The 25,346-nt window shown below is 39.9% G+C and overlaps 1 protein-coding gene across 6 annotated transcripts; it reads left to right on the top strand.

Moving 5' to 3' along the window:
- The first annotated feature begins 346 nt into the window (after positions 1-346).
- Positions 347-25,247, top strand: NAXD (NAD(P)HX dehydratase). 6 transcript variants are annotated; one of them, XM_058186845.1, is made up of 11 exons: positions 368-483; positions 6,761-6,891; positions 8,385-8,535; positions 9,740-9,785; positions 15,203-15,291; positions 16,515-16,623; positions 19,994-20,044; positions 20,124-20,228; positions 20,788-20,908; positions 21,455-21,575; positions 22,137-25,247. In XM_058186845.1, exons 2-11 carry the CDS (start codon positions 6,873-6,875, stop codon positions 22,285-22,287), a joined length of 963 nt encoding a protein of 320 aa, XP_058042828.1. In that variant the 5' UTR covers positions 368-483; positions 6,761-6,872; the 3' UTR covers positions 22,288-25,247. The 6 variants fall into 6 exon arrangements, with proteins under 6 accessions (XP_058042827.1, XP_058042828.1, XP_058042826.1 ...); XM_058186847.1 differs by lacking the exon at positions 368-483 and adding an exon at positions 633-651; XM_058186842.1 differs by lacking the exons at positions 368-483; positions 6,761-6,891 and adding exons at positions 667-3,470; positions 5,231-5,605.
- Positions 25,248-25,346: the final 99 nt, after the last annotated feature.

Here is a 25,346-nt window from a genome sequence, read left to right as displayed (position 1 = left end):
TGTATAAAAGCTCAATTCTTTATGAACGAATTAAAAAAAAAAGTATTAAAGAGTTTGAGAATTAAAACAGAATTATAGGTGATCCATTTTGGATCTCTTCCCTAGGGAAATAGGAAAGAGGAGTGGCAGAGCATATACTGTTCAAGCTAACTTATATCCGAATCAACGCACTCCTTTTATGCGCCGTATCTTTTTAAAATAAGCAGCTTGGTTCGGATCTAAAATAATAATAATAATCCTGCACCTATAGTCGCGTTGCTTTACCCATCAACTTTCTGAGGATGTCAATCAATGAAAGGAAGGCCCTACGATTGGCTTTTCAGTGGGCGGTGCTCTTGCGGAAGGAGAGGGCGGGAAGAAGGTGGCCTGTGCGTTCCCATTACCGCGGCTGAGCTGTCCGCCCGGAAGGAGCGCTGATGGTTTGTGTCAGCCGTTCGCTTGTGTGGTTGGCAGGAGGTGGCGCGAGCCCCGCTTGGTGGCGAGGTAAGAAGGAGCGGAGCGCAGAGCCAGCAGACTGGCGGGGGCGCGCGATAGCCCCAAGGAGGACCCAGGTGGCGCTTTTCTCCGCGGGAATGATTTGGGGAAGGGGCGCTTATGTAACCGTAGCATTGGCCTCGGCACTGATTATATTCTGGCTGCAATATGGAAAAGGTATGGAGCGTCTTTGGAGCGTTTATCTCACGTGCGTAACGCGCACCTTTTACGCGTCGGCGGCTGCAAGCAATGAATGCATGGGACGCCAAAAACACTGCCTGTTTCCAATTAAGTCACTTGGTGTCCTATTGTATGAGGTTGTCTGGACAGCTTGCATTTTCGAACTGTCCACATCTCACCTCTCTTGCTTTATAGAACACCTTTAAAAGAATTGGGCGGCGGGGGGGTGAGAAAGAAACTCGGTTTGACACTTCGTGTTTACTCAGAAGTAAGTTGAACATTGAGTTCAATGATGATTACTCAGCAGTTATCGTGTGTGGAGTTTTACAGCAGTGCGCACTGATTCGGTGAGAAGTGGATTCATTTGGGCATTTTAAAGGCAGAGAAAAAAAAAAAAGGTAAATGTTCCCATTAAGGGATGAAGACCACTCCACAATCTTTCCTCTGCAAAATCGCGGAAAAATTTTTACGGCAAAAAAAAAGTTCCTGGCCTTAATCACGCTCAAAATGAAAACCTGAAGCTACAAAGGAAAACCGATCGATTTGTTTCGGGATCGCGAAGGGGCTACTCAGTAGCCGTGGGATTAAATTTATCTTGGTTTTAACGTTAGGCGTTGTTGTTTTTTGGTACCTGGGCCCGCATTTGCTGTATTGAACATGGTGCGAGATGCCATTTCGCGGATAGTGAATTGGCTTTTCAAGGGGCAGACTCACATTTTAGATCCCGAATAATTTATGCGCAAGTAGAATTGTTAGAGAAGCCAGATGCACCATCTCTCAAAGTACTTTCGGCGGAGGCGTGGCAAATTCGCCTGAGATCAATCGTTTGGGTTGCTTAACACTTCCAACCAAAATAATGTATTGTTTGTATTTGGATTGTAATGTCTTCTGCAGCCTCAGCCAGCGTGCTTTGTAAAACACAATTTAGGGTTTGGCATGTATGCATGACTTCCGCGGTGATTTGTTCCCTGAGCTGCGGTTTAAGCAATTTTATCTAGCATTTTTCAAAGAAACAGTATTTCTATGGCGTGTTGTTCTTTATAAGAGGTCCTGAAGAAAAAAGGACGCAGAAGATAACATAATCATTTGGACTTTGGTTGAGAACCAGGTTTTATTCGGAAAACTACCGTGTATCTAAATGGCGTGTGTTTTCTTTTGGAGCGGATCGAGCTTGTTTGGGGCACGTTCGTGGAGTATCTGTATTTTTTTTTCCTTTTATTCTGCAGCCGCACATGCACGCCTCCTTTATTTGCAGAAAGGAAGTCTGGTCGAGGGAGGCAGGGTTTAAAGGAGTGCTGCCGGCTTCTTCGTGGATCTGGGTCCGAAATTCCATTCCCTTCCTAACCGCCGTAGGGCTTAGATCCGTCGGTCGGAACCGGACCCCGAGGGAGCCACCCTGTTTTGGGGATGGAGGAGCGGAGGGGGGCGAGGCCTCGCGCGAGGCGCATTGTCTTCGCCCCCTCCCTCTCCGCGGTTGAAGTTGTGACCCCCGAGTCTCCGCCGCTTTGTGCGTGAACTTGGTGACTGACTGGTGTGCGCGCACGGAGGGGAGGGGGACCGAGTGCAATGCGCGGTGACGCCGGGCTGGCTTGCGCCCTCCGGAGCGGAGGAGGAGGAGGAGGCCGACTCAGAGCTTCTCCTCGGCGCCGAGCTCATACCGCCACCGTCGCCGGGCCATCCCCGAAGCCGCCGGGCAAGTGAGGCGATGAACCGGCAATCGGCCCTCCAAGTGCCGCCACCGCCGCTGCTCCCGAGCTCCCGCAGCCCGAGGCGAAGGAGCGGCCACCGCATCGGCGGTTGAAAGGCTAGGCCTGCGCCAGCCGCCTCGACCGAAGCCGCGACGGCGGGGTCCGGCTGTAGCCCGGTGGCGTGGGGAAAGTTTTGCTCGGGGCCGAACGGGCGGGGGCGGCCGCGAAGGGATGAGGAGGGGGCCCGGCGCAACGCCGGGGTCTCTGCCGCCGCCGGCAAGCCGCGCAGAGGGTGGAGTGGCCGGGCGGCGCGGTGGGCGTTGATCCCCCCCTCTCGCTCGCGGTCCCCGCCGCCCCCTCCCACTCCCCCGCCCGTTTCGCTGCCGGCCGGCCGCGCTCCTCGCCTCCCTGCCCGGGCGGGCGCGGCCATTGCGTCCCCCGGCTGGGCGGGCAGGAGGATGATCACCAACACGCGGGGCTTCCTTTGGTCGGACCTGGAGACGCGGGCGCTGCTGGAGATCTGGGGGGAGGCGGACGTGCAGAGCGCTCTGGACGGCAACTTTCGCAACAGCCATGTGTACCGGGACGTGGCCTGCCGCCTGGCCGAGCTGGGCTTTGAACGCACCCCGGAGCAGTGCCGCATCCGCATCAAGGGCCTCAAGCGCCAGTACTACCAGGCCCGCGAAGGGCTCAAGAAGAACGGGCACGCCCGCAAGATCTGCAAATACTACGAAGAGATGGACCGCATTCTCAGCTGCCGGCAAGGCGGGCACGGCCTCGATGGGCACGTAGTGGCCGAGCGGCCTCTGACCCCCGCGGGGGTGATGGTGGTGGCGGCGGCGGCGGCGGCCGGAGACGAAAGCCACCACCAGCCCGCCATGGTGCTCGCCGCGCCCCCTTCCGCCAGACAGAGCGGCCTCCGCAACAGCCGCCAGGCGGACACGGAGGAGCAGGACGACGACGACGACGACGACGACGACGACAAGGAGGAAGACGAGGATGGTGGCGAGCTGGAGTCTTCCCCGCCGGACAACTTCCAGGACGACTCGGGCGAGTGCTCTTCTTACGCCGACCACGCCATCAAAGTGGAATGCCCCCCCTTCGCCATCCCGCTACCACCTGCCGAAAGTGAGTTTTACTATGCTAAAAAAAAGGGGGGGGGGGTATCCTTGACTTTGTACTCTTATATTTCCAGCCGGTACCTAGCTGGTTGTGGGTGAGATGCTTCCCCTATCTTAGTTAAGGTCTTGCACCTCACTCTTGTGTTTGGTACCTGGAGACCGAGGCTGCAATCTTTTGTTGCTTGCCCAGAAACAGTTGCATTGAGCATGGGCATGTGTGGATGGAGTATGTATATATAGGCTTTATATATAGATGAGCGTATAGGTTTATATATGAGGATTAGGGATTTCCATTTAGAGCAGTGTTTCTCAAACTTTGCAACTTTAAGCGGGTGGAGTTAATGCTGGCTTGGGAATTCTTGAGAGTTAAAATTCACAAATTTTAAAACTTGCCACAGATTACAGAAAGCTCTGTTGTGCTCTGTGAGGTTGGCTTAAAAGTGAATATGCCAAAGATTGCACGCCATAAATATATTTTCTGTGTTATATTCTCAGCCCCACCTTCATCTATCAGAGAACTTAAGAAAAAGGCTCAGCACAGCTGTTACCTTTCTCTCAAGTTCTTGATTAAATTAGCATTTCCAAGCTGTCATTCCCAAATGAGTTGGATTTCTGTCCCCACTATCACATTGAGAGAGGTAGTAGATATGGTGCAATATGTTGAAGAAATCTGGTCTAGAAGAAGATAAGGAGCCTTACCTAATCACACAACTTAGACCATGAATCATTCAGATAATCCTCCCTTTCTTTTCACTGAAAAGATTTTAATTACTCTCCTAAACAGAGACTGGTTAACATTAATAAATTTCATTTGTTATAACTATACTTCATTTTAAAATGAATCCCTATTAACCATATAGATGCTTCATTTAACTTAACCAGAAAGAGTCCTTGTCCTGTATATGTCAACTGCATATTAAAATGTTACCCAGCAACAGCAGGGAGTCAAAAAATGATGCAACACCTTGGAAATATCTGTCTTGAATTCTCTAAACAATACACTTCATATTCTTGAGGTCACTGTCACATTCATTTATCCATGAAGATATCAGACATGTCTTGGGATCCCAGTGAACTTTTGTTCCATTTCTTTTATTGAAGGATGGAAAACCCACACTATAAAAGCATGCTCTTTATCCTCAGTTTTAATACCCATTTACCCTCAGGCTAATTTTTGATAGGCCTTTTACACAAATTCTGTGTAAAAGGAACAGTATTTTATATTTATTAATGCTATTTTTGCAAACATTTTCAGAAAATTATTCATAGAAAGCAACAGTGGTGTTCTATTCTGTGTTTTTTATTTTACCTAATTCTGACTTCATAAATTGAAAAGCTTAGGTCTGATAATTCATGAAATTTTTTACATGAACCTATCAGACCTATTACAAAATACATAGTTACATTCCTTGTAATATATCTCTAAAAGCAGGAAATAAGCTGATGATAATTATCTGCGGTGGAAGTGCTATTAGAGTTGTGTTCACAATACCTGAACACTGGTATTGTGATTAAAATAAGCACATTTTTTAGAGATTTTGTCTCAAAATCAGAACATCTTTACAGAATCTGAAAGACTGATTGATTATGGGGTAATATTTTATGAACTGCACTCAGTTAATTTCTACGAGGAATATATTAGAATAGAATATAGTCCACAAGGTATTATACTGTAATGAATATTTGGAATGATACATAGATGAAAATGAAATTTTAGGGATACTTTTTATTACTTCTTTATTAAAATTAGCTTGCTTTTGTTTTTAGGTTTTAAACAAATCAATGCTCACACCAATGCACCACCATTATTATCTCAGGCTAAAAGATCAAAAAAGCGACATGCAAATTTAACACTGGACAAAATGATGGAAAAGTTTTTGCAACAAAGTATGGATACTGAAGAGAAGTTTTATAAATATGAAGAACAACGACTTAAAATTGAAGACAAACGACGTGAAGCAGAGCATGCCAGGGAGCTCCAGATGTTGCAGATGTTGGGACAGATGTTAGCAGGAATCTCTTCCACAGTATCACAAAGGTCCCAGTTTGTACCAAGTAATCCTTCGCAAAGATCAAATCACCGATCATATGGAGAAAATTTTAACTATAATTCTATGACAGCAACATTATCTCCACCCATAGGTACTTCATTCTCTTGCATTCATGATACATGGATCTACAGTACTAATTAAGTTTTGTGCACATAGTTGTGCATCTTTCCAAAAATCAGTGAAATTATACTTGGTATTTTGAGGTTTATTTAAAAAATGAATCATGCTCAGAGAATAAAATGTTTCTGTAGACACGGAGTTTATTTAAAGTTATGCTTTTCTTGAGCATTGCTTTGGAATACATCATTGTAATGTGTAACTCACATAGTTCAAAAATTTTAAAGATGTAGAACAGTAAGTTATCATTTTAGATGTTTAAAATGAAATTCTATATACTGATAGTAAAAGCCATGTAGGCAGATATCCAGTGCTTGTTAACTTCTGGAATTAAATATTTAAAATAATGTAACATATCTTCATTAGAATCAAAATTTACTTAAAAACTGTAAGCATATTGCATAAGTAATTGCAGAATACAGTGACCTATTAAAAAGTGATTTGTTTAGAACTTTAAAAAAATCATGGCTTATAGGGGTTTCATCAACCCTTCCTAATACTAGATGCAAGAAGAATGTTTCTTTTTCGTAAATAGCAAAGCTGGCAATAGCAGCCAGTAGCACTACTTCCCTTTACTACATTTCGTTCACTAATCTTCCCTAGTTCTGCCTCCCCCAAATATCCTATTCTTCATTTGAGGGCTTTGTGACTTCATTAAGCATTAAAATCTTTCCGATTGATTGTTTCTTATAAACAATTAGCACTGATTCTCAGAATTTGCCTAGGCAAATTTGATGATCTTCCAGCCATACATGGTTATTAGTGCTGGAAGAATTGCACAGTTATGTTAGGTAACTGTGAAAGCACTTCCTAGTTACTAAATTTACATTATAAAGCAGCTGTTAAGATGCTCCTAAAGCTGCTTTCATGCACAATAGGTTTTGCATAGTTGCACGGTAATACAGTGAACAAAGTTTTAAGTAGGGGAATATGGAATTTGTAGCTTGCAGTGTCAGGGATTCCTCCCCTCCCCCCACCAGCACATTCGCTGTGGCACCTTGCATATCACAGGGTTTGCTGGAGATTGAATTGAGGAAATGTGAAAAGGATGCTTGCAAATCCTGTTGTATTTAGTTGTTACCCTTGGAAATTGTGCATGTTAGGATATGCTTAATATTTCCACCCTTAGAGGTCTAGAAGATTTTTGGCAGTGCACAAGTTTCTTACCATCTTATTCCAACCTGCTATGGATCAGAATTTGAAAACTGGTTTTAGAACAACTCTCATAGCTCACTGTGCCGATGTTCTTCAGGACTAGAGGTAACTGCAACTGAATCCAGCTCCATGTATTTGATATAAATAAATTTTGAGCCTCCATTAATTGTAGAGTTGTTTTTGTTCTCTGATTTTGGTAGTTTGCTTGCAGATGTTTCAGTACCTTGATACTAGGTAACATCATCAGTGTGAGTTAATGTGGGTTTTACTTGCTATTTATATATAGTCACTGGCCCTGCCAGTTTCGGTGGGGTGAACAGGGAGCAAACTCCACATTTATTTGTACTGATGATGTTACCTAACTGGGTACTGAAATGTCTGCATGGAAACAATCAAACTTAGAGGACTCTACAATTCAACCCTGTATATATTCTTTTAGTGAAGCCTCCATTAGGATTCAGAGTTTCATTCTGAATTTGTAGAATGCCTTATGATTGGTTAGTAAGCTTCATTGTACAAGTGCAATGTAAAAATAATACTAGTTTGGTGTAGTGATTAAAATACTTGCCTGGAAACTAGGTTTTGAGTCCTGCCTTAGGCATGAAAGCCAGTTGGATGACTTTGAGCCAGTTGTTCTCTCAACCGAGTTCACTTCACTAATTCACATATGAACCACACCATCATTACTTATTCAATACAAGAAAAGGTATCATGACTAACTGTTGAATTAGCATCTAGCTCTTGGGATTTTTTCATTCTTAAGCAATATGTTTTTAGTCAGTTGTAGCATTTTCTCTTTGCAGTCTCATGCATAAGATAGAAGTCAATACATATTATACATCTGGTTAGTCTGGGTTCTCTGGAGTGACACTGTTATTTCAGATAGTTGGCATGCAACAAGTAAACTTGGCTTGAAAAATTAATTTATGTAAAATCAGCTGCCTGGAGCTACTTAAAAAAAAAAATTTAGGTTACAGTTAAGACATCTCCATTTTTTCTCATTAGCATTTCCTCCTGATATACTATATACTACATCTTGGAAATCATTAATAGACAAGTTGAAAAACAAAAAAACAGGAACTTAATTGTTCAACATGAAATGTTTAGAGTATGCAATACATTTTGCACACCTCTGTTTCATAGTGAGTGAGATATCTCAGAATAAAATATATGTCTTTTTTTAAGAGATTTGTTGTGCTTCAAAGTATGGGTGACCATACCCAAGTAAGGAATTGGGAAATTAATGCCCTAGATGTGGAAGACTAAAACAATTGATTTGCCAAATTAGATATGTTTTTATATCTGTTAGAAGGTTGGTGATTTGGGGATGTGGGGGGTGGAATAAGTGTAGTTTATTCAGACTGATAAACAACAACACACATTGTACACTGTTGTTTATTAAGATTATGTGGAATTTCAGTTGCTAAAATATATTTAAATACATTTAACAAATACAAATGTACAAATACATGTACAAATACATTTAACACAGCAATTCCTTTAGAAACAAATTCTGATCTGTGAATACATACTCTTAACATACTAATCCTAAAAGTTTATATTTGTAATATTTATTTAAATGTCTTTATTTTTTCCAGTTATAGAGAGATCTTTTTCCGTTCACAAAACACATTCCATAAAGGAAATGGAAAATATATTTCAATTGGTGCGAAATGTTATTCCTCCTTTAACTGCCAAAAAACATAAAGGCCAAGATGGACGAATAGGAATTGTTGGAGGATGCCAAGAGTAAGTTAAATAAAAATGTATAAATATATACTGGTACTATTCTATCTCAGACATTACTGCTTATCTTTGTTTTTTACTTGTATCACTTTCATATCAATCATTTTACCATTTTACTTATTTGTGCCATTTCTAAAAAAAAAAAAAATCAATTTTACAAGATTTTTTTTTCTTGCATGGAAGTAGTTGTCTTTAAATAAAACAACACGTACTGCTATTACATACCTGGGGGCATAGACATTGTGTTAATCTTCAATTAAGGTGTCAGCAAATTCAGCCTTTTAGCCTTTAGAGGTATATCAGGGACATCTTTCTTTTGTGTTCCAAATCTACAGTAGATATTACTGTCAAGCAATGTGTTGTAAATGTAGCTTGATTCTAACTAGAAAGGTTACTGCTTTTATTAAACGTTACGTTTTGGTCTGGAGAAAATGACAGAAAGGAAAAAAATACATTGGCCTGATCTCTGCTGTATTTCTGAATTGTTGGCATATGACTCCATTTTTATCATTAGAAAATTAGAGTGATAATTTTGATAATGGCTGTTTTTAGTCTGTAAGTGATAATTTTCACTAAGTTCATTAAAAGAAATATTAGAACACACAAAGTAGAGTGATAAATGTGTATCCTATTTATAATTAATACAATGTTAGCCTTCTAAATCAGTGAGCTTCATAAGAGTTCTCTTTGTAGTCATTATCTAACTGCAATTCTACAATTTACTATGTAAATTAGTATCTCACAAAAAGCAATACTGTTAAGGAAAATGCAGAAATGTTTTTTGGGTAGCACAAACCAAGTGGAAAGTATGAAATTAAAATTTACTAAACTTAGTTTAAAATTGTATGGTACATGAACTTTTATTAATTAGTTTCTATTTTGTGTATATACTCAAAGTATATGAATCAGTAATTTAGGGTGTTCTTGTCACATTCTACATCTGAAGTTCAAAAGTGAATATAAATCATTTATGTTAGAATAACTGCATATTGTTCAATGTTAATAGTTGTGTGAAAAGGCAATGCAATGTTAGATTTACTATACTTGACAAAAGTGTTACATCAAGAAAATATCAGTAGAAATATATTGATAAAGTGATGTGATGTTTCTACTTTCATACAATATATCACATGAACACATTGTGGTACAAGTTCATCATCACATTTTTAACAAAGTATATATTTCCTGTTTTTTTCTTCATATGCAGGTATACAGGGGCACCATATTTTGCTGCAATTTCTGCTCTTAAAGTGGTATGTTTCTTCTTACATTTGTGTGGAGTACAATTAAAGATAATGTTTTTTATTCCACAGAATTAAACACACAGTTGAACTATTTAAAAAGTGTGTTGAATTCTGTTCCCAGTAATAGACAAAAATGATCGTTTGGTATTGGTTAAATGTCTAATTTATTCAGCAAATTGAGATTTTAGTGCGTTGATAGTAACTATGTAGGTCACTGCATCTATAAATTTTAATATCCATTTGGATCATCAGATGTAGATGCTGGTTATATAGTGTGAACAATGGTTTTGGAAATTTTAGAAATACTAATTGCTAAAGTTGCTCATTAATCATGAATGAAGCTTGAATTTCTTAATAGATTGGAGAATTTAATTTATTCATGTTGGACTGGGTATTCTGACCTATTGCGTTTCAAATTTGATTCCTTTGTGAAGTTCTGGCCCTGACTCGTTACTTCATAAATTTGGCAAGTGGTCCAGGAGCACTATGCCAAGAAGAAGAAAGCTTCTGACATTTATATAAAACACTATGCACAGAAGAGGGATAAGTATTGGATTTAGTTATCAATTAAATTAGAACAGTCATATAATTGGACCATCCAGTTGGACCAGTGATTCCCAAAGTGTGAGCCGCGGCTCCCCAGGGAGCCGCGCTATCATCATAAGGGCGCCGCGAAGAAGCCGGCTTCTCCCGCCCATTTCAACCCAGCGCCTGCCCAGCCGACGGACACTAAATTTAAGGAGAAGCGCGAGCGCCGGCTTCTCCCGCCCATTTCAACCCAGCGCCGGCTTCTCCCGCCCATTTCAACCCAGCGCCTGCCCAGCCGCTTCTCCTTAATTTTAGTGTCCGTCGGCTGGGCAGGCGCTGGGTTGAAATGGGCGGAGAAGCCGGCGCTCACGCTTCTTTTAAATTTAGTGTCCGTCAGCTGGGCAGGCGCTGGGTTGAAATGGGCGGGAGAAGCCGGCGCTCACGCTTCTTTTTAAATTTAGTGTCCGTCAGCTGGGCAGGCGCTGGGTTGAAATGGGCGGGAGAAGCCGGCGCTCGCGCTTCTCCTTAATTTTAGTGTCCGTCGGCTGGGTTGAAATGGGCGGGAGAAGCCGCGCCGCGCTTCTTTTAAATTTAGTGTCCGTCAGTTGGGCAGGCGCTGGGTTGAAATGGGCGGAGAAGCCGGCGCTCACGCTTCTTTTTAAATTTAGTGTCCGCCAGCTGGGCAGGCGCTGGGTTGAAATGGGCGGGAGAAGCCGGCTTCTCCCGCCCATTTCAACCCAGCGCCTGCCCAGCCGACGGACTAAAGGAGAAGCGCGAGCGCCGGCTTCTCCCGCCCATTTCAACCCAGCCGACGGACACTAAAATTAAGGAGAAGCGCGAGTGCCGGCTTCTCCCGCCCATTTCAACCCAGCGCCTGCCCAGCCGACGGACACTAAAATTAAGGAGAAGCGCGAGCCGCTTCTCCCGCCCATTTCAACCCAGCGCCTGCCCAGCCGACGGACACTAAATTTAAAAGAAGCGCGAGCCGCTTCTCCGCCCATTTCAACCCAGCGCCTGCCCAGCCGACGGACACTAAATTTAAAAGAAGCGCGAGCCGGCTTCTCGCCCATTTCAACCCAGCCTGCCCAGCCGACGGACACTAAATTTAAAAGAAGCGCGGCTTCTCCCCCCCATTTCAACCCAGCCGACGGACACTAAAATTAAGGAGAAGCGGGAGCCCCGGCTTCTCCCGCCCATTTCAACCCAGCGCCTGCCCAGCCGACGGACACTAAATTTAAGGAGAAGCGCGAGCGCCGGCTTCTCCCGCCCATTTCAACCCAGCGCCTGCCCAGCCGACGGACACTAAAATTAAGGAGAAGCGCGAGCGCCGGCTTCTCCCGCCCATTTCAACCCAGCGCCTGCCCAGCCGACGGACACTAAATTTAAAAAGAAGCGCGAGCGCCGGCTTCTCCCGCCCATTTCAACCCAGCGCCTGCCCAGCCGACGGACACTAAATTTAAAAAGAAGCGCGAGCGCCGGCTTCTCCCGCCCATTTCAACCCAGCCGACGGACACTAAAATTAAGGAGAAGCGCGAGTGCCGGCTTCTCCCGCCCATTTCAACCCAGCGCCTGCCCAGCCGACGGACACTAAATTTAAAAAGAAGCGTGAGCGCCGGCTTCTCCCGCCCATTTCAACCCAGCCGACGGACACTAAATTTAAAAAGAAGCGCGAGCGCCGGCTTCTCCCGCCCATTTCAACCCAGCCGACGGACACTAAAATTAAGGAGAAGCGCGAGCGCCGGCTTCTCCCGCCCATTTCAACCCAGCCGACGGACACTAAAATTAAGGAGAAGCGCGAGCGCCGGCTTCTCCCGCCCATTTCAACCCAGCGCCTGCCCAGCCGACGGACACTAAATTTAAAAAGAAGCGCGAGCGCCGGCTTCTCCCGCCCATTTCAACCCAGCCGACGGACACTAAAATTAAGGAGAAGCGCGAGCGCCGGCTTCTCCCGCCCATTTCAACCCAGCGCCTGCCCAGCCGACGGACACTAAATTTAAAAAGAAGCGCGAGCGCCGGCTTCTCCCGCCCATTTCAACCCAGCGCCTGCCCAGCCGACGGACTAAAGGAGAAGTTAAGGTACTTTTCAAAAGCTATTTTTCTGATCACCCTAAAATGGATAAATTCTTATTAAACTTGAATAATCAAGATAGTGCTAAATCTAGTATAGACGAAGTTCCACAAACTAGTGGCAAGGGTTCCGAGAAGCGAAAACGTCGTAAATATGACGACAGTTACTTGGATTTTGGCTTTACATCAATAAACGAAAATGATAAAGAGAGACCACAGTGTGTATTGTGCATGAAAGTTTTGGCACCGGAATGTATGCTTCCAAGTAAGTTAAAACGACATTTAGAAACCAACCATTCTAACTTTGTTGGTAAACCTCACAACTTTTTTAAAAGAAAGTTAATGGAATTAAAACAACAAAAAGGCAGCATTTATAAACATATGTCAATACCAAATAATGCTTTGCTAGCATCATACAAAGTTGCATATAGAGTTGCTAAGTGTAAAAAGCCCCATACTATTGCTGAGCAACTCATTCTACCGGCTGCTGTAGATTTAGTGAACATTATGATTGGTGAGTCGGCGGGGAAACTACTTTCAAATGTCCCTTTGTCTAACAATACAATCAGTCGCAGAATTCAGCACATGGGAGAGGATCTCAATGCACAATTAATTGAAAAATTAAAAGGAAGTGAATATGGACTGCAACTTGATGAGGCCACAGACAATAATAAGGACGCACACTTGATTTGTTACGTACGGTTCTTGGATGGTAATTCAGTCGTTGAGGACCTTCTCTTTTGTAAAAGTATTACTGGAAGTACAAAGGCTCGGGATTTGTTCGAGATCCTGAATATATTTATGGTTGAAAATAATTTAGACTGGACAAAGTGCGTTGGCGTCTGTACTGATGGTGGTCGTTCGATGTCCGGCTGTTATGGAGGATTGCAGGCGCTTATTCGAAACAAAGCTCCAGATTCAGTTTGGACCCATTGCATCATTCACAAAGAAGCACTTGCATCAAAGTATATAAGTCCTCCACTAAATATAGTTTTAGAACGTGTGGTAAATATAGTGAACTATATAAAACACGGCCACTAAAAGCAAGATTTTTAAAAGAATGTGTGAAGATATGGGAAGTGAATATACATCTTTGTTGTACTACTGCCACTCACGATGGCTTTCTCGGGGTGTATTGTCTCGACGTTCCAATTACGGCAGGAAATATACACTTTCCTTGAAGAAGAAAAACATGAGTATGCCAAACACTTTGTTGAAACAGACTTTTTGATTAAACTCGCATACCTATGTGATATCTTTGAAAAGTTGAATGTGTTGAATCTCTCTTTACAAGGAGGCAATATGCACATTTTAAAGTTAACAGAAAAGATTTCAGCTTTCAGAAAAAAATTACAGCTATGGAAACTAAAATTAATGAAGATGATCTTGATGATTGCTTTCCCTTGTTGCACCAGTTTTTAACCTCCAATGAAATCAGTTTGTCTTGCAATTTAAAATCTCTTTTTGAAGATCATTTATCTCAGCTTATCAAATGGTTCGAAAAATACTTTGAAGCAGATAACATTGAAAAATTTACTTGGATTCAAGACCCATTTAGAGCCAAAGCTCCATCAGAATTTACCTCTACAGAAGAAGAATCTCTTATTGTGTTGTCTTGACACAACATTGAAGTTAAAATTTGTTAGCATGGAACTTTCTGATTTTTGGATATCAGTAAAGAGGAATACCCACTGCTTAGTTGCAAAGCCCTAAGAATATTAATTCCTTTTGCAACGTCCTATTTGTGCGAAGCTGGGTTTTCGGCAGTCGCAGTAATAAAAAGTAAATATCGCTCAAAAATTAACCTCGAGCAAGAAATGAGAGTCGCTATTTCCAATTTTATTCCAAGATTTGAGAAGTTGTGCAGCGAACAACAAGGCCATCCATCCCATTAATAATTTTAAATCATTAAACGATGTTCAATAAATTGTGAATTTAAAGCTCGTATTTAATTTATTTTTCAATTAACCTAACCTTAACGATCTAAAAAGTAGATTTCCAAATCCTTAAAAAGACAAAAATTAAAAAAAAAATCGGATGTACCTATTAAGGGAGCCGCAGAAAAAATCCGAAGTGTTATGGGAGCCGCAAACCAAAAAAGATTGGGAACCTCTGAGTTGGACCATAATTGGATGCTTGACTTACAATAGTTCATTTAGTGATTCTTCAAGTTACAATGGCACTGAAAAGAGTGACTTATGACTTTGTTTCACAGTTATAACGATTGCAGCATTCCGTTGTCACATGATAAAGATTCAGACACTTGGCAACTGACTCATATTTATGACATTTGTGGTGTTCTGGGCCACGTGATCAACTTTACTGACCTTCTGATAAGCAAAGTTATTGGGGAAGCCAGATTTATTTAACAACTGCAGTGATTCACTTAACAACTTTAGCAAGAATGGTTATAAAATGGGACAAAATCCACTTAACAACAAAAAATTTGGGCTTAATTGTGGTCATAACTCTTACTTATTTTATAACAAGTTAGTTCAGGAGTGTGTTTCATTTTTTTATTGGCTGCATTGCAAACTTCATAGGGAGAAACTGCCCTTGTGTATTCACACCTAACTTGAATATAGTCTTTTATTATTAATAAAGTAAGGGAGTTTTAGGTATTAAATACAGAAAGTATGTTTATTCCTAATCCGGAACAGTTTTTAAAAAATTAAAATTAGTGAGATTTACTTCTTTTATTTAAGATTCTGGATAGAAAGGAAAGAGAAACCTGAGAACGTTGAATTTTAGCATAAAATCAAGAGAGAAAAAATGTAATTTTCAGAAATGTTAAATGTTATTAATGATTGCAAATATGTTCATTTTTTTAGGGGGCAGACCTATCACATGTATTTTGTACCAAAGATGCAGCAACTGTAATAAAATCTTACAGTCCAGAGCTTATAGTTCATCCAGTTCTGTAAGTATCCTGTCTTTCTTTGGATATAAAAAAAAGTTCATACTTAGCCAGCTGCTATATAACTCAGGATCTTAACTGAAAAAGTTCATTCCAACTCATAATTTTTTAGTGGCATATTCATATCATCATCCATTATCTTTTGCATCTGTCTAAAGAGCTTCAAGTTGGTGAGATGAAATCAGTGTGTCTAGAATTAGAGTAATATTCAAAATTATTTATGCAAGTGTTCCTTATATTCCTTCATTTTTAACAACAGGAAGTTTTATCTTGCTGAAACTAGGATCATTTCAGAAAATTATATTGAGATGCCTTTTCCCCCCCTTTCACAACAGTTTCTTAAAGGCAAGGAGGTGTTTGATTGCTTCAGAAACTAGAGGTTGCACTCTGAAGTCAAACTTGACAATTTTAAAATGTATAGACCATCTCCCAGAATTGCCCAGTTAGCACTGGCTGGTTGGGGAATTATTGGAGTTGGTCCACACGTCTTAAAGTTGCCAAGTTTGAGAAACTCTGTGTTAAACTCTGCAAAAGGGTACCCAAAACAGAGTAACTCTTTTCTCCCATAAATAGTGATAACTTAATAAAAAAGCCCAGTACTACTTCAGTTTTTGTTCAGGCTGAGTTCAAACTGTAAGTCAGACTCCCCACCCCCTCATTTGTTAAAGCAAAATGTAATGTTTCAACAAACTTTCAGCAATGCCTGAAAATTTCAAGAATTAAGTAAAGGTAAATGCATGTGCTTTACATTGTAAATATGGTATGAGCTTGGAAGTTAATTGTATGGGATGGGTAGAAACTTAGAAAGAGAGTCACTCTAGATCTTTTGTTATGAAGGACTTGATAGGTAATAACCACAGCACCTTAAATTGTGAAACATACTGTGAAGGGTTCAGTTTTCATGCAAAAATCAATACTGTTAACCGGAATATAGTTCTTTACAAGTGTAATATTGAGAGCGGCTCTTATGGGATGCAGAATGTATTCCCTGTCCCTCTTATTCTATTGCACTGCATCATGCTTCTTCCATAGGAATAACTTGATATCCCAATTGTTTTTCAAAAGTACTGGATGTTAACATTTTTAATCATATGAATGTGATGATCTATGTTTTCAGGAAAATTTCTGTATATGCTACTAGTAGATGCATAGAAAGAAAAATAGTACAGTGGTAAACTGGAAGACTGATTTTTTTTTTATTTGCATCATTTGATGTTTCTTTTTAGTGACAGCCCTGATGCTGTACGTGAGGTAGAAAGCTGGTTACCACGACTTCACTCAGTTGTCATTGGACCAGGTTTGGGAAGAGATGATTTATTACTTGAACATGCCAAGGTAACTTGGATTTCTTAAAGTATTAATGGTACATTGTCTGGATACTGTTAGTATTTTTGAAAAGAGAGTGTCAGCTTTATTACTATTTATTTCTAATGCTTTATGCTATTTCAGAAATGTAACCAATGTTGCATGGCTTCCAAGTTGTAAAAGCAGAATAATAGAAATAGAAATTGTTAAAACATCCTGTGTTTAGTTGTGGCTTCTGCAAGCAAGCTGTTACAGATGGTTGAAACTTCAGCATTGGCTAATTTCTGGGAGCCAATGCATAGTTAATGGTTTTAAAATAAAATAAAACATGAAATTTATATTCCCTCTGCCTGTATATCCATCTGCATGTTATAGTGTTAAGTATTTATTTCGAATGTATTTTTCTTGTTGCACTGACTTTGTTGGGAAAGAATGAATGCCAAAATAAAGGTGCCTGCCCATAGGGCTCTATTTAATAAACTTCTAGTAACACCTGTTGCTCAAGATTGTGAATGCCTATATCATGGCACTACAAGAATTGGAACATGTGGAAAGTGGCTTTATTGGGTATTGTTGAAGAAGAACTCAAAGGTTCTTTTTTCTTTAAAAGGCAACTGGACTGTTTTTTCTTTGAGGAAGAAGAAAAAACATTTCACTTCTCATCCAAGAAGCTTCATCAGTTCTGATGATCCAGGGGGTGGGGGTGGGGTAATGAAGGATAGGTATTGATAGTTGAGAGTGGATGGTGGGGGGGATGGAAGGATAGGTTCTGATAGGATGTGGTGGTGGTGGGGAGATAGAAGAATTGTATTTCTTTGCAGTCATCTGATTGTTAGCACTCTCCGACAGCTATTGAGGCTACTTCGGGAATTATCTATGCCAGTGGTTCTCAACCTTTATAGTGCTGCGACCCCTTTAATACAATTCCCCACGATGTGGCGACCCCTTTAATACAATTCCCCATGATGTGGCGACCCCAACCATAAAATTATTTTCATTTTGAATTTATTGCGCCTGAAGCCGTATTGGCTAGCGATCTGAACTGCTTGCGATTGCCTTGAGGACGGAGGCATTAAAGTGGAGACTCCTCCCCTATTAAGTTTATAGTGCCTGAAGCCAGATTAGGCTAGCGATTGGGAGTGATTGCAGCTGGCTTGAGAGGGAGACATCAGAGCAAAGATTTCTCTCTTTTTTAATTCATCACGCCTGAAGCCGAATTCACCTAGCGATTTGAAGAGCCTGCAGCTGGCTTGTGGAGTCAACCATTGGAGCGTGATTCTTCGACTCGCAAGTATACTTCCCATATTTCCGATGGTCTTAGGCGACCCCTGGCAAATCATCATTCGAGCCCCAACAGGGTCCCGACCGACAGATTGAGAACCGCTGATCTATGCCCTCAGAGTTACCTGGATCAGGGTGCAATTGGTTGTGGAATCCTCTTGGAACTGGTGCAATGGCTGTGTCGTATACTGGAGATAGGTGGTGTCTTAGTCCTTCTCCTCTGTTGAGGGAGGGGTGTTCAATTCTAACATAGATGGATTCTTTTACCCCTCTTTCAGACCAATGGTCTCTATCCAAAATGTAGACTTTGCTGTCTTCAAACAAACTACCTTTGTTTTTCAAGTGCAGATGGACTGCTGAATCTTGTCATGATGGTTTAATTTCCTACATTGTGCCCTGCACTTGTGAAACGGCTGCTTTGTTTCACCAGTGTACAGGCCTAGATATGTCTTACTGCATTGTATTGTCTATATCACATTGCTCAGTTTGTATCAGCACATTTTATCCTTGGTGTTGACAAACTTCTGCCTTAGTGTATTCTTGGGTTTAAAGCAGGGGTGAAATGCTCCCGGTTCGGGTGATCCGGAAGCGATGGCAGTGGGTGATTCGGAGAACCAGTAGCAAAAATCCCTGCCCCCCCCCACACACACACACATGCCCAGCTGAGCTGCGCAATCATCAGAGGGTTTTTTCTTTACTTTTAAAAGCATTTTGTCTTTGGCAGAAAAAATGCTTTTAAAAGTAAAAAAAAAAATCTCTGATGATCGCGCAGCTCAGCTGGGATCATCAGAGCCTTTTAAAAGCATTTTTTCTACAACCTCTTCAGCTGAAGAGGTTGTAGAAAAAATGCTTTTAAAAGGTTCTGACGATCCCAGTTGTGCTGTGCGATCATCAAAGGCTTTTTTTTTTGCTTTTAAAAGCATTTTTTTCAGCCGAAGAAAAAATGTTTTTAAAAGTAAAAAAAAAAAGTTGGCCACGCCCACCCAGTCACATTATTCTACTACCACCAAGCCACGCCCACAGAACTGGTAGTAACAAATTTTACATTTCACCATTGGTTTAAAGTGTACATGTATGTTGTATTGATTGAGAGTCCTCCTGAGCTTTTCTTAAAAGGAGAAAAAAAATCCCATGTGGTATGTTTTACTAAGGCAGAAGCCTTAGGCCATTCTTTTGAAGACAGCAAAGTCCACATAAACCCCCAAGATCTCAGAGAATGCTAACAACTAGGTGACTGCATGGAAATACTATTCTTCCATTCCCCAGTCCCGCACCCTCAAAACTGATGAAGCTTCTTTGATGAGGAGCTTCTTCCTCAAGGAAAAAACAGTCCAGCTGCCTTTTGAAGAAAAAAAAGCACCTTTGAGTTCTTCTTCAACAATTCTCAATAAAACCACTTTCTTCAATGCAAGAACTGTAATAGTCACTATGTAAGACAGACAGGCTGAAGAGTAGCAGAGCATATCCATGAACACCAATAAGCAACATATTTACACACATTCAAGAGATAAGAACACATTCCCTTCAGCAGCCAACACCTAGACAAACATGGATTAACACCAGGCAAGTGATCAAGCAGCAAACAATACTCTAATTAAGGAACTACCAAGGAGAAAATAACCCCCACCAAAATTGGCAGGGAAGCCTACTGTATAAACAGGGAGCAAGTCCCGTACTCATACCAAAGATGTTACCTACTTGGGTAATGAGCGACATATATATAGGATTATTATAGTTAAATATTTACAGTTCGCTTTTATCTTAAAAAGCTATTCATATTAGCTTTGCATGCATTTTTAATATATGCTTTTAAATATGTGAGAAGTCTTTGATAGATTCACTAAATATAAGTGTGAAGCTATATATGAACATATTTTTGGTGAAAATATTATTATGGAAGAGAAGAAAATGGTGAGAGTAATAAATGTGATATAGAGCATACAGTGTGCTTTTTAGAAGAGGTACTTTATTTGGAATGGTTTGAGTTTTACTCTGTTTTATTTAAAATGTTGAAGTTGCCTTTTATTTAAAACGTATTACTTTTTGCAAAAGGAGAAAAATAATTGCATTTTCCCATTCAGTGTTATGTTTCATTTAAAGTTTTTTTTTTCACAAATAGGGCATTATAGAAAAATCCAAGGTCAAAGGAATTCCTATTGTAATTGATGCTGTAAGTATGATAATTTTACTAATTTGTTTACATGATTTTGAACCTGTCATTAAATGTTTTCTCTTCCTGTCCCATGCAGGATGGTTTATGGCTCATTGCCCAACAGCCTTCTCTTATTCAGGGTTATCCTCGAGCTATTCTTACTCCAAATGCTATGGAATTTAGCAGGCTGTATGAAGCAATGGTGAGTCCATACAGTTCTTAATTGTATTTCCATGAGGGAAGGTACCCCAAATCTAAATTATATTTAATATTATTAATGTAGAGTTTCAGTAATTAATTAAATAGGCTTTGATTTTAGCCCGGTTTAGGCTTTTTAAAGCATAAATTTCTAGGCTGTCAACCAGGTGAGGGGACAAGAGTTCACCATACTGTAATGACACCCAGAGAATAATGCAATTCTAGTGTTTTTTAAGATTACATAATTTAAAATCTTCCAAAGCAAACCCTTCTAAGGTCTGGGACTTGTTTTGAGTGTATTTTTTGTACCAGTTATTTTATATATCTCCATTTAGTCTTGCACAAATAAGTGCAGATTGCTTGTGAACAAATCAAGTGAGACATAGTAAGACTTGTTACAAATACGGCAACATTTCTTGTATGGCTGATGGAGACTATAGTTGAGCAGGTAGCTAACAATTCATTACATAAAAATTTAAAGATGGTATGAATGAAAGTTAACCCTTTTCCTCATTACTTGCTGCAATTAATTCTGTATGATTTTCCCCTTTGCTCTTTTCTAGCTTAGAGATCCTGTAGATAACGACGATTATCATGGCTGTCTGTTAAGGCTCAGCCAAGCCTTGGGGAATTTGACAATTGTTCAGAAAGGCGAACGAGACCTCATTTCAGATGGAGAAAAAGGTACATGAAAGAAACAGCAAATGTTTTTATAAATGTAAACTTTTCTATCTGAGTAGAAGCTAGTGGAAAATAAAACCAAATGCAGGTGCATGCATCTAATGTATCAAAAATAAAGGAAGTGCTAGCAGGGTTTTTTTGCTAGCCATTGGTCAAAAGTTGACTACTGTATTACAGTAAAATGTTACTATTCTAACATTAGCACCATATTTTATGATTTTAAAGTATACATAGATTAGCTATCAGAGCTGTTTGAAAATTTATGTTGAAACTATTAAATAAAAATTGAACCTAAAGAGGTTCTCTCTTAAACCTTTGAGGTTAATGCAGTAATGCAAAAATAAAATATAACAGTGTTTAAATATTAATCTTATAAAATACCATAGTGTCTGTTAATGAATCGGTTAAATTCAGTTCTGGTCATACTTAAAAAATGAACTTTGTAAGTAAAGTTATAATGCCTGCTGCATTTCGTATCTACATTTTGTCAACAACTCTGTTCAATAAGGATTGAATATTTGCAGTTCCTTTCATTTTTTTGTGTTACAGTGCTTGTATGTAGCCATGAAGGAAGCAGCAGGAGGTGTGGGGGACAAGGAGACATCCTCTCTGGGTCCCTAGGAGTCCTAGCACACTGGGCCTTTCTTGCGGGACCAGAAAAAACAAATGGGTAAGGCATGTCATGCATTCTGATTAGCTTCTCTTGAAGGTACCTTTATAGAATAATTCAGCATATGTCCAATTTACACCATCCAGAGCCACTCTCTGAAGAAAATGGGTGGTTTCTAAATTTGATATATAAACAAATGAATAAATTTCTATTAGTGGCTGATAGACCCAGCGTCATGCCTAATATTGCAATGTTTGGTGCAACTGCTCGCAAAATTCATCAGGCATGAACTGAAAATAACAGTGGTAAATACATTAATTTTATACTTGCTTTTTTCTTATGTTATTGTTTTTGATTTTAGTCCTTTTCCCTTTGAGAAATCCTTACCTGGTTCTAGACATTTTTATTGTTACTTGCATTTTAGCCCACAGTTGGTCTGAGACATTTAGCATATTTTAACTCTGATCTGATGGGCAAATGAGATCCATCATTCTTATTCTTTTCAATGTTCTTACTGTCCTATTTGCACTGGCCTAGGAGCTAGTAAAGATTTGTTGGTTGGTTTGTGCTCTGGGGGAATGCTCATTTCAGATTTAATTGGGATTCTTGTTTCTATTTTAGTCAAAATCCCTTTCTAGTGGCTGCATTTGGAGCATGTTCACTTACAAGGCAGTGCAACAACCAAGCCTTTCAGAAATTTGGACGGTCTATGACAGCCTCTGACATGGTTTTAGAAATTGGAACAGCCTTTAATAAACTCTTTGAAACCTAAGACCAAAGCAGCAGAAGAGGAAAAAGAACAAGAAGTCTGGCAGCCACGAAAGTTACAGTAGGATATCCTTGTATAATGCACCCCTTTTCAAGTGCTGTTAGCAGTAATGGTATACTAGGTAGTTTTTATTTTTAAAAATAAAAAGTGTAGGTATTTTTAAAGGGTTTGGAATATTTTTTTTCTTTTCTTTTTTTTGGGATGAATAAGCTGTAGTTGCAGACGTTATAATAAAACAAAACTGAAAGTATTTCCTCTGTTCTATCTTACAGGTTGGTTTTTGAGCAATAATTACTAGTAGCAAAAAATATTCACTTGATAGGCAACATAAAGATCAGCCAACTATGGATTCATAAGCCCCATATATATGTAATTTGAATTCAATAGGGCTTATTTTCTAGTAAGTGCTTAAAGGTCTGTGGAGATTCCCAGTCATCCAGACATGGTTGTCTCAAAGGTGCTTTTTCAAAAGGCAACTGGACTATGTTTTTTTTCCTTGAGGAAGATGAGTTTCACTTCTCATCCAAGAATCTTCATCAATTCTGAAAGGTTGATGGGGAGAGGATGGAAGGATTATATTTCTTTGCAGTCATCTGGTCTTTAGCACTCTCTGAGAACATACTCTGTGAGAGTCAGTGGCTCTCAAAGAGAGTGCTAACGACCAGATGACTGAAAATAAATATGATCCTTCCATTCCCCCCTCCACCCCCATCATCCACTTAGAATTGATGAAGTTTCTTGAATGATAAGCAAAATGTTGTCTTCCTCAAGGAAAAAAAACACAGTTCAGTTGCCTTTTGAAAAAGCACTTTTGAGATAATTATTTAAATGTTCATGGCCCTGGACTAATTTCAATGGAAGGAAAATTAACTGTATGTGAAGCTCTCCCGTTGAAATAAATGGGGTTTTAAAGTATTTAACTTTGGTGGCATGTATTACAATATTCTTCCACCAGCTCAGCTTCCTAATTTGATTTGCAAGAATTAATTTGTTTTGTTCTTGTAACAATTGCAGAGGTTCAGTTCTGTGCACTTAGTATGCCACTTTTGATAAGTGCCGTCTTTGAGCAGAGACTGCATGCAAATTGCCTTTGACTCCTTGGTCTGTAAAGACACTAATTTTTGTTCCTTTTTAAAAGGAAAGGAGGGGGGAGGGTTGGAAAGGCATAAAGGCATTGCTAGTTTTTGTTGTAAAGCAGCACCAAGAAGCTGTAAATCATGGCATGTGAAAATAGAATTTGTTTAGCTGATTAAAGCTTCATCTATTATTCAGTGCTAGTTTAGAACATAAAACCAAATCATTTGTGGAGAAATCAGGCATACTTGGAATTAGGGGTTCAGCAGGTTATATTACAAAAGGGGGAATGTTTTAGAAACAGTTCACCATAAGCAATTCTTGCATAGTCTTTGCACAGAGATAGCTGTCAATAGAAAGTGCCCTTCATGCTTTTATACTAGCATTAAAAATCACCTTGTAACGTACTACTGCATGTGGACGTGTTTTTTAGGGGGTGGAAATCACCAGCATTGAAGTGATTCAAAAATGAAAAGTGAAGGATTAACTTTTAATTGCACAGTAAGATCACTCAGCCTACAGCAGACCGCAACATAGAAGATAGTTCAAAGCTCAGTAGCAATTTATTCCTAATATTCAGAATCATTGTAATGAAGGCTATAGAACCATCCAAGAGCATTCAGCTGCCCTAAGTGTATCCTGTTAGCTTTACTGAATGAAAAAGCTTAATTTGGTATGATTGATGAACTAAATACTTTGATTTCGGCAGTTTCATCTCGTGATAATGGTTTTCAAAAGACTGCATAGAAAAATGATGGAATATAATTGGTTTACTTGAATGATTAACAACTTGCTACTATGCATATTTACTCAGAAATAATATCCAATAATTCAGTCGAGCTGATTCCAAAATATATATGTGGACAACAAGCCTTAGTGTATACTTTCTAGTGCTAAATTAGCACTCCTCTTTGTGTACAGACAGTTGCTGTTGGGGCTTGTTACATGTAACAGTAGTTAAAACACCATTTAATGCTAACTTTCTTTGTGCAAGCAGGAAATTGCTCTGTATAAATTCAGTGCTTATGGTTAACATTTCAATGCACTGAGATTTCTACCTCAGAACAGTACGTTTGTTCTCTTTATATTAAGAGTCTTCTTTTCTTTGGTTCTATCGAAGTTCAGAGCACAGCTCATTAAAAAAGTTACGGTACAGGTTCTGCTTCTTGGAAGTATGGGTGAGGGATAGCTGTACTATATGTGGAAGAATAGGACAGCAGGGAAGAAAGTACCAGTGGGCCTTGCTTCCGATTGTACAGACTGGCATGATTTTTCTTTCTGAATTTTTGAAGTGACTCTAAAAAGAGCCTGTTTCTCTGGAACCAAAAATATTTCAAAACTAGAATCTGCCTGAAGCAGATCTCACGTATTCCTACTTCCAGAAAAATTGCAGAACTTAATCATTATTCTTCCTATCTGTGTAGTGACTAGGATTTTATAGTACACTGAAGTTTTATATGACTAGCATCCACATATAAACCACTCAGTGGAAATTTTTATTTCTTGCATGTTGAAGGGAATCTACAGTAGGACAGGCAAGTTGTGTCTAAACCCTGTTATCTCTTATGTCTGCTCCATTATACAATCTGAAGTTATTTGAGGTGCAAAAGGATGAGAAACAAGTCAACCAATCAAGACGCTTCATTTGTGGGTGTTAGACCCATAAAGTGGAATGGATTCCCTGTGTTGTTGAAGTCATAGCAAGATCTTGACAAAAGGAAGATGTTAATCATACAGTATATGTTGTTTTCAGTTAACATGTACCAGAGCTCTCCCATAAAATTGAAACCATCCATCACTGGGAAAGGTGAGCATTTAAGTTAAATTTGTTGGGAAACCAAATGTCCAACTTTTCAGGTGGCTCAAATGAATAAACTACATTAAATCTGCCTGTTTTTTATGTTGTTCACTAGTGTATAAAGATTTACATTTGAAAATTTCTGAAACTGTAAGTTTCTTTTGAGGAAATAAAAACGACAGATTGAAAT

Source organism: Ahaetulla prasina, chromosome 5 (genome assembly GCF_028640845.1).
Source record: "Ahaetulla prasina isolate Xishuangbanna chromosome 5, ASM2864084v1, whole genome shotgun sequence".
Taxonomy (NCBI): domain Eukaryota; kingdom Metazoa; phylum Chordata; class Lepidosauria; order Squamata; family Colubridae; genus Ahaetulla; species Ahaetulla prasina.
The sequence above is the reverse complement of the archived record's forward strand: the minus strand, read 5'-3'. Positions and strand labels throughout refer to the sequence as shown.

Bases quoted from the DNA above. Each gene is read 5' to 3' on its own strand.
- NAXD (XM_058186842.1), top strand. From the start codon at position 2,801: ATGATCACCAACACGCGGGGCTTCCTTTGGTCGGACCTGGAGACGCGG. The intron at 9,786-15,202 runs GTATGTTTCTTC...TCATTTTTTTAG, and splicing joins CAATTTCTGCTCTTAAAGTG to GGGGCAGACCTATCACATGT. The intron at 21,576-22,136 runs GTAAGGCATGTC...TTTCTATTTTAG, and splicing joins GGACCAGAAAAAACAAATGG to TCAAAATCCCTTTCTAGTGG.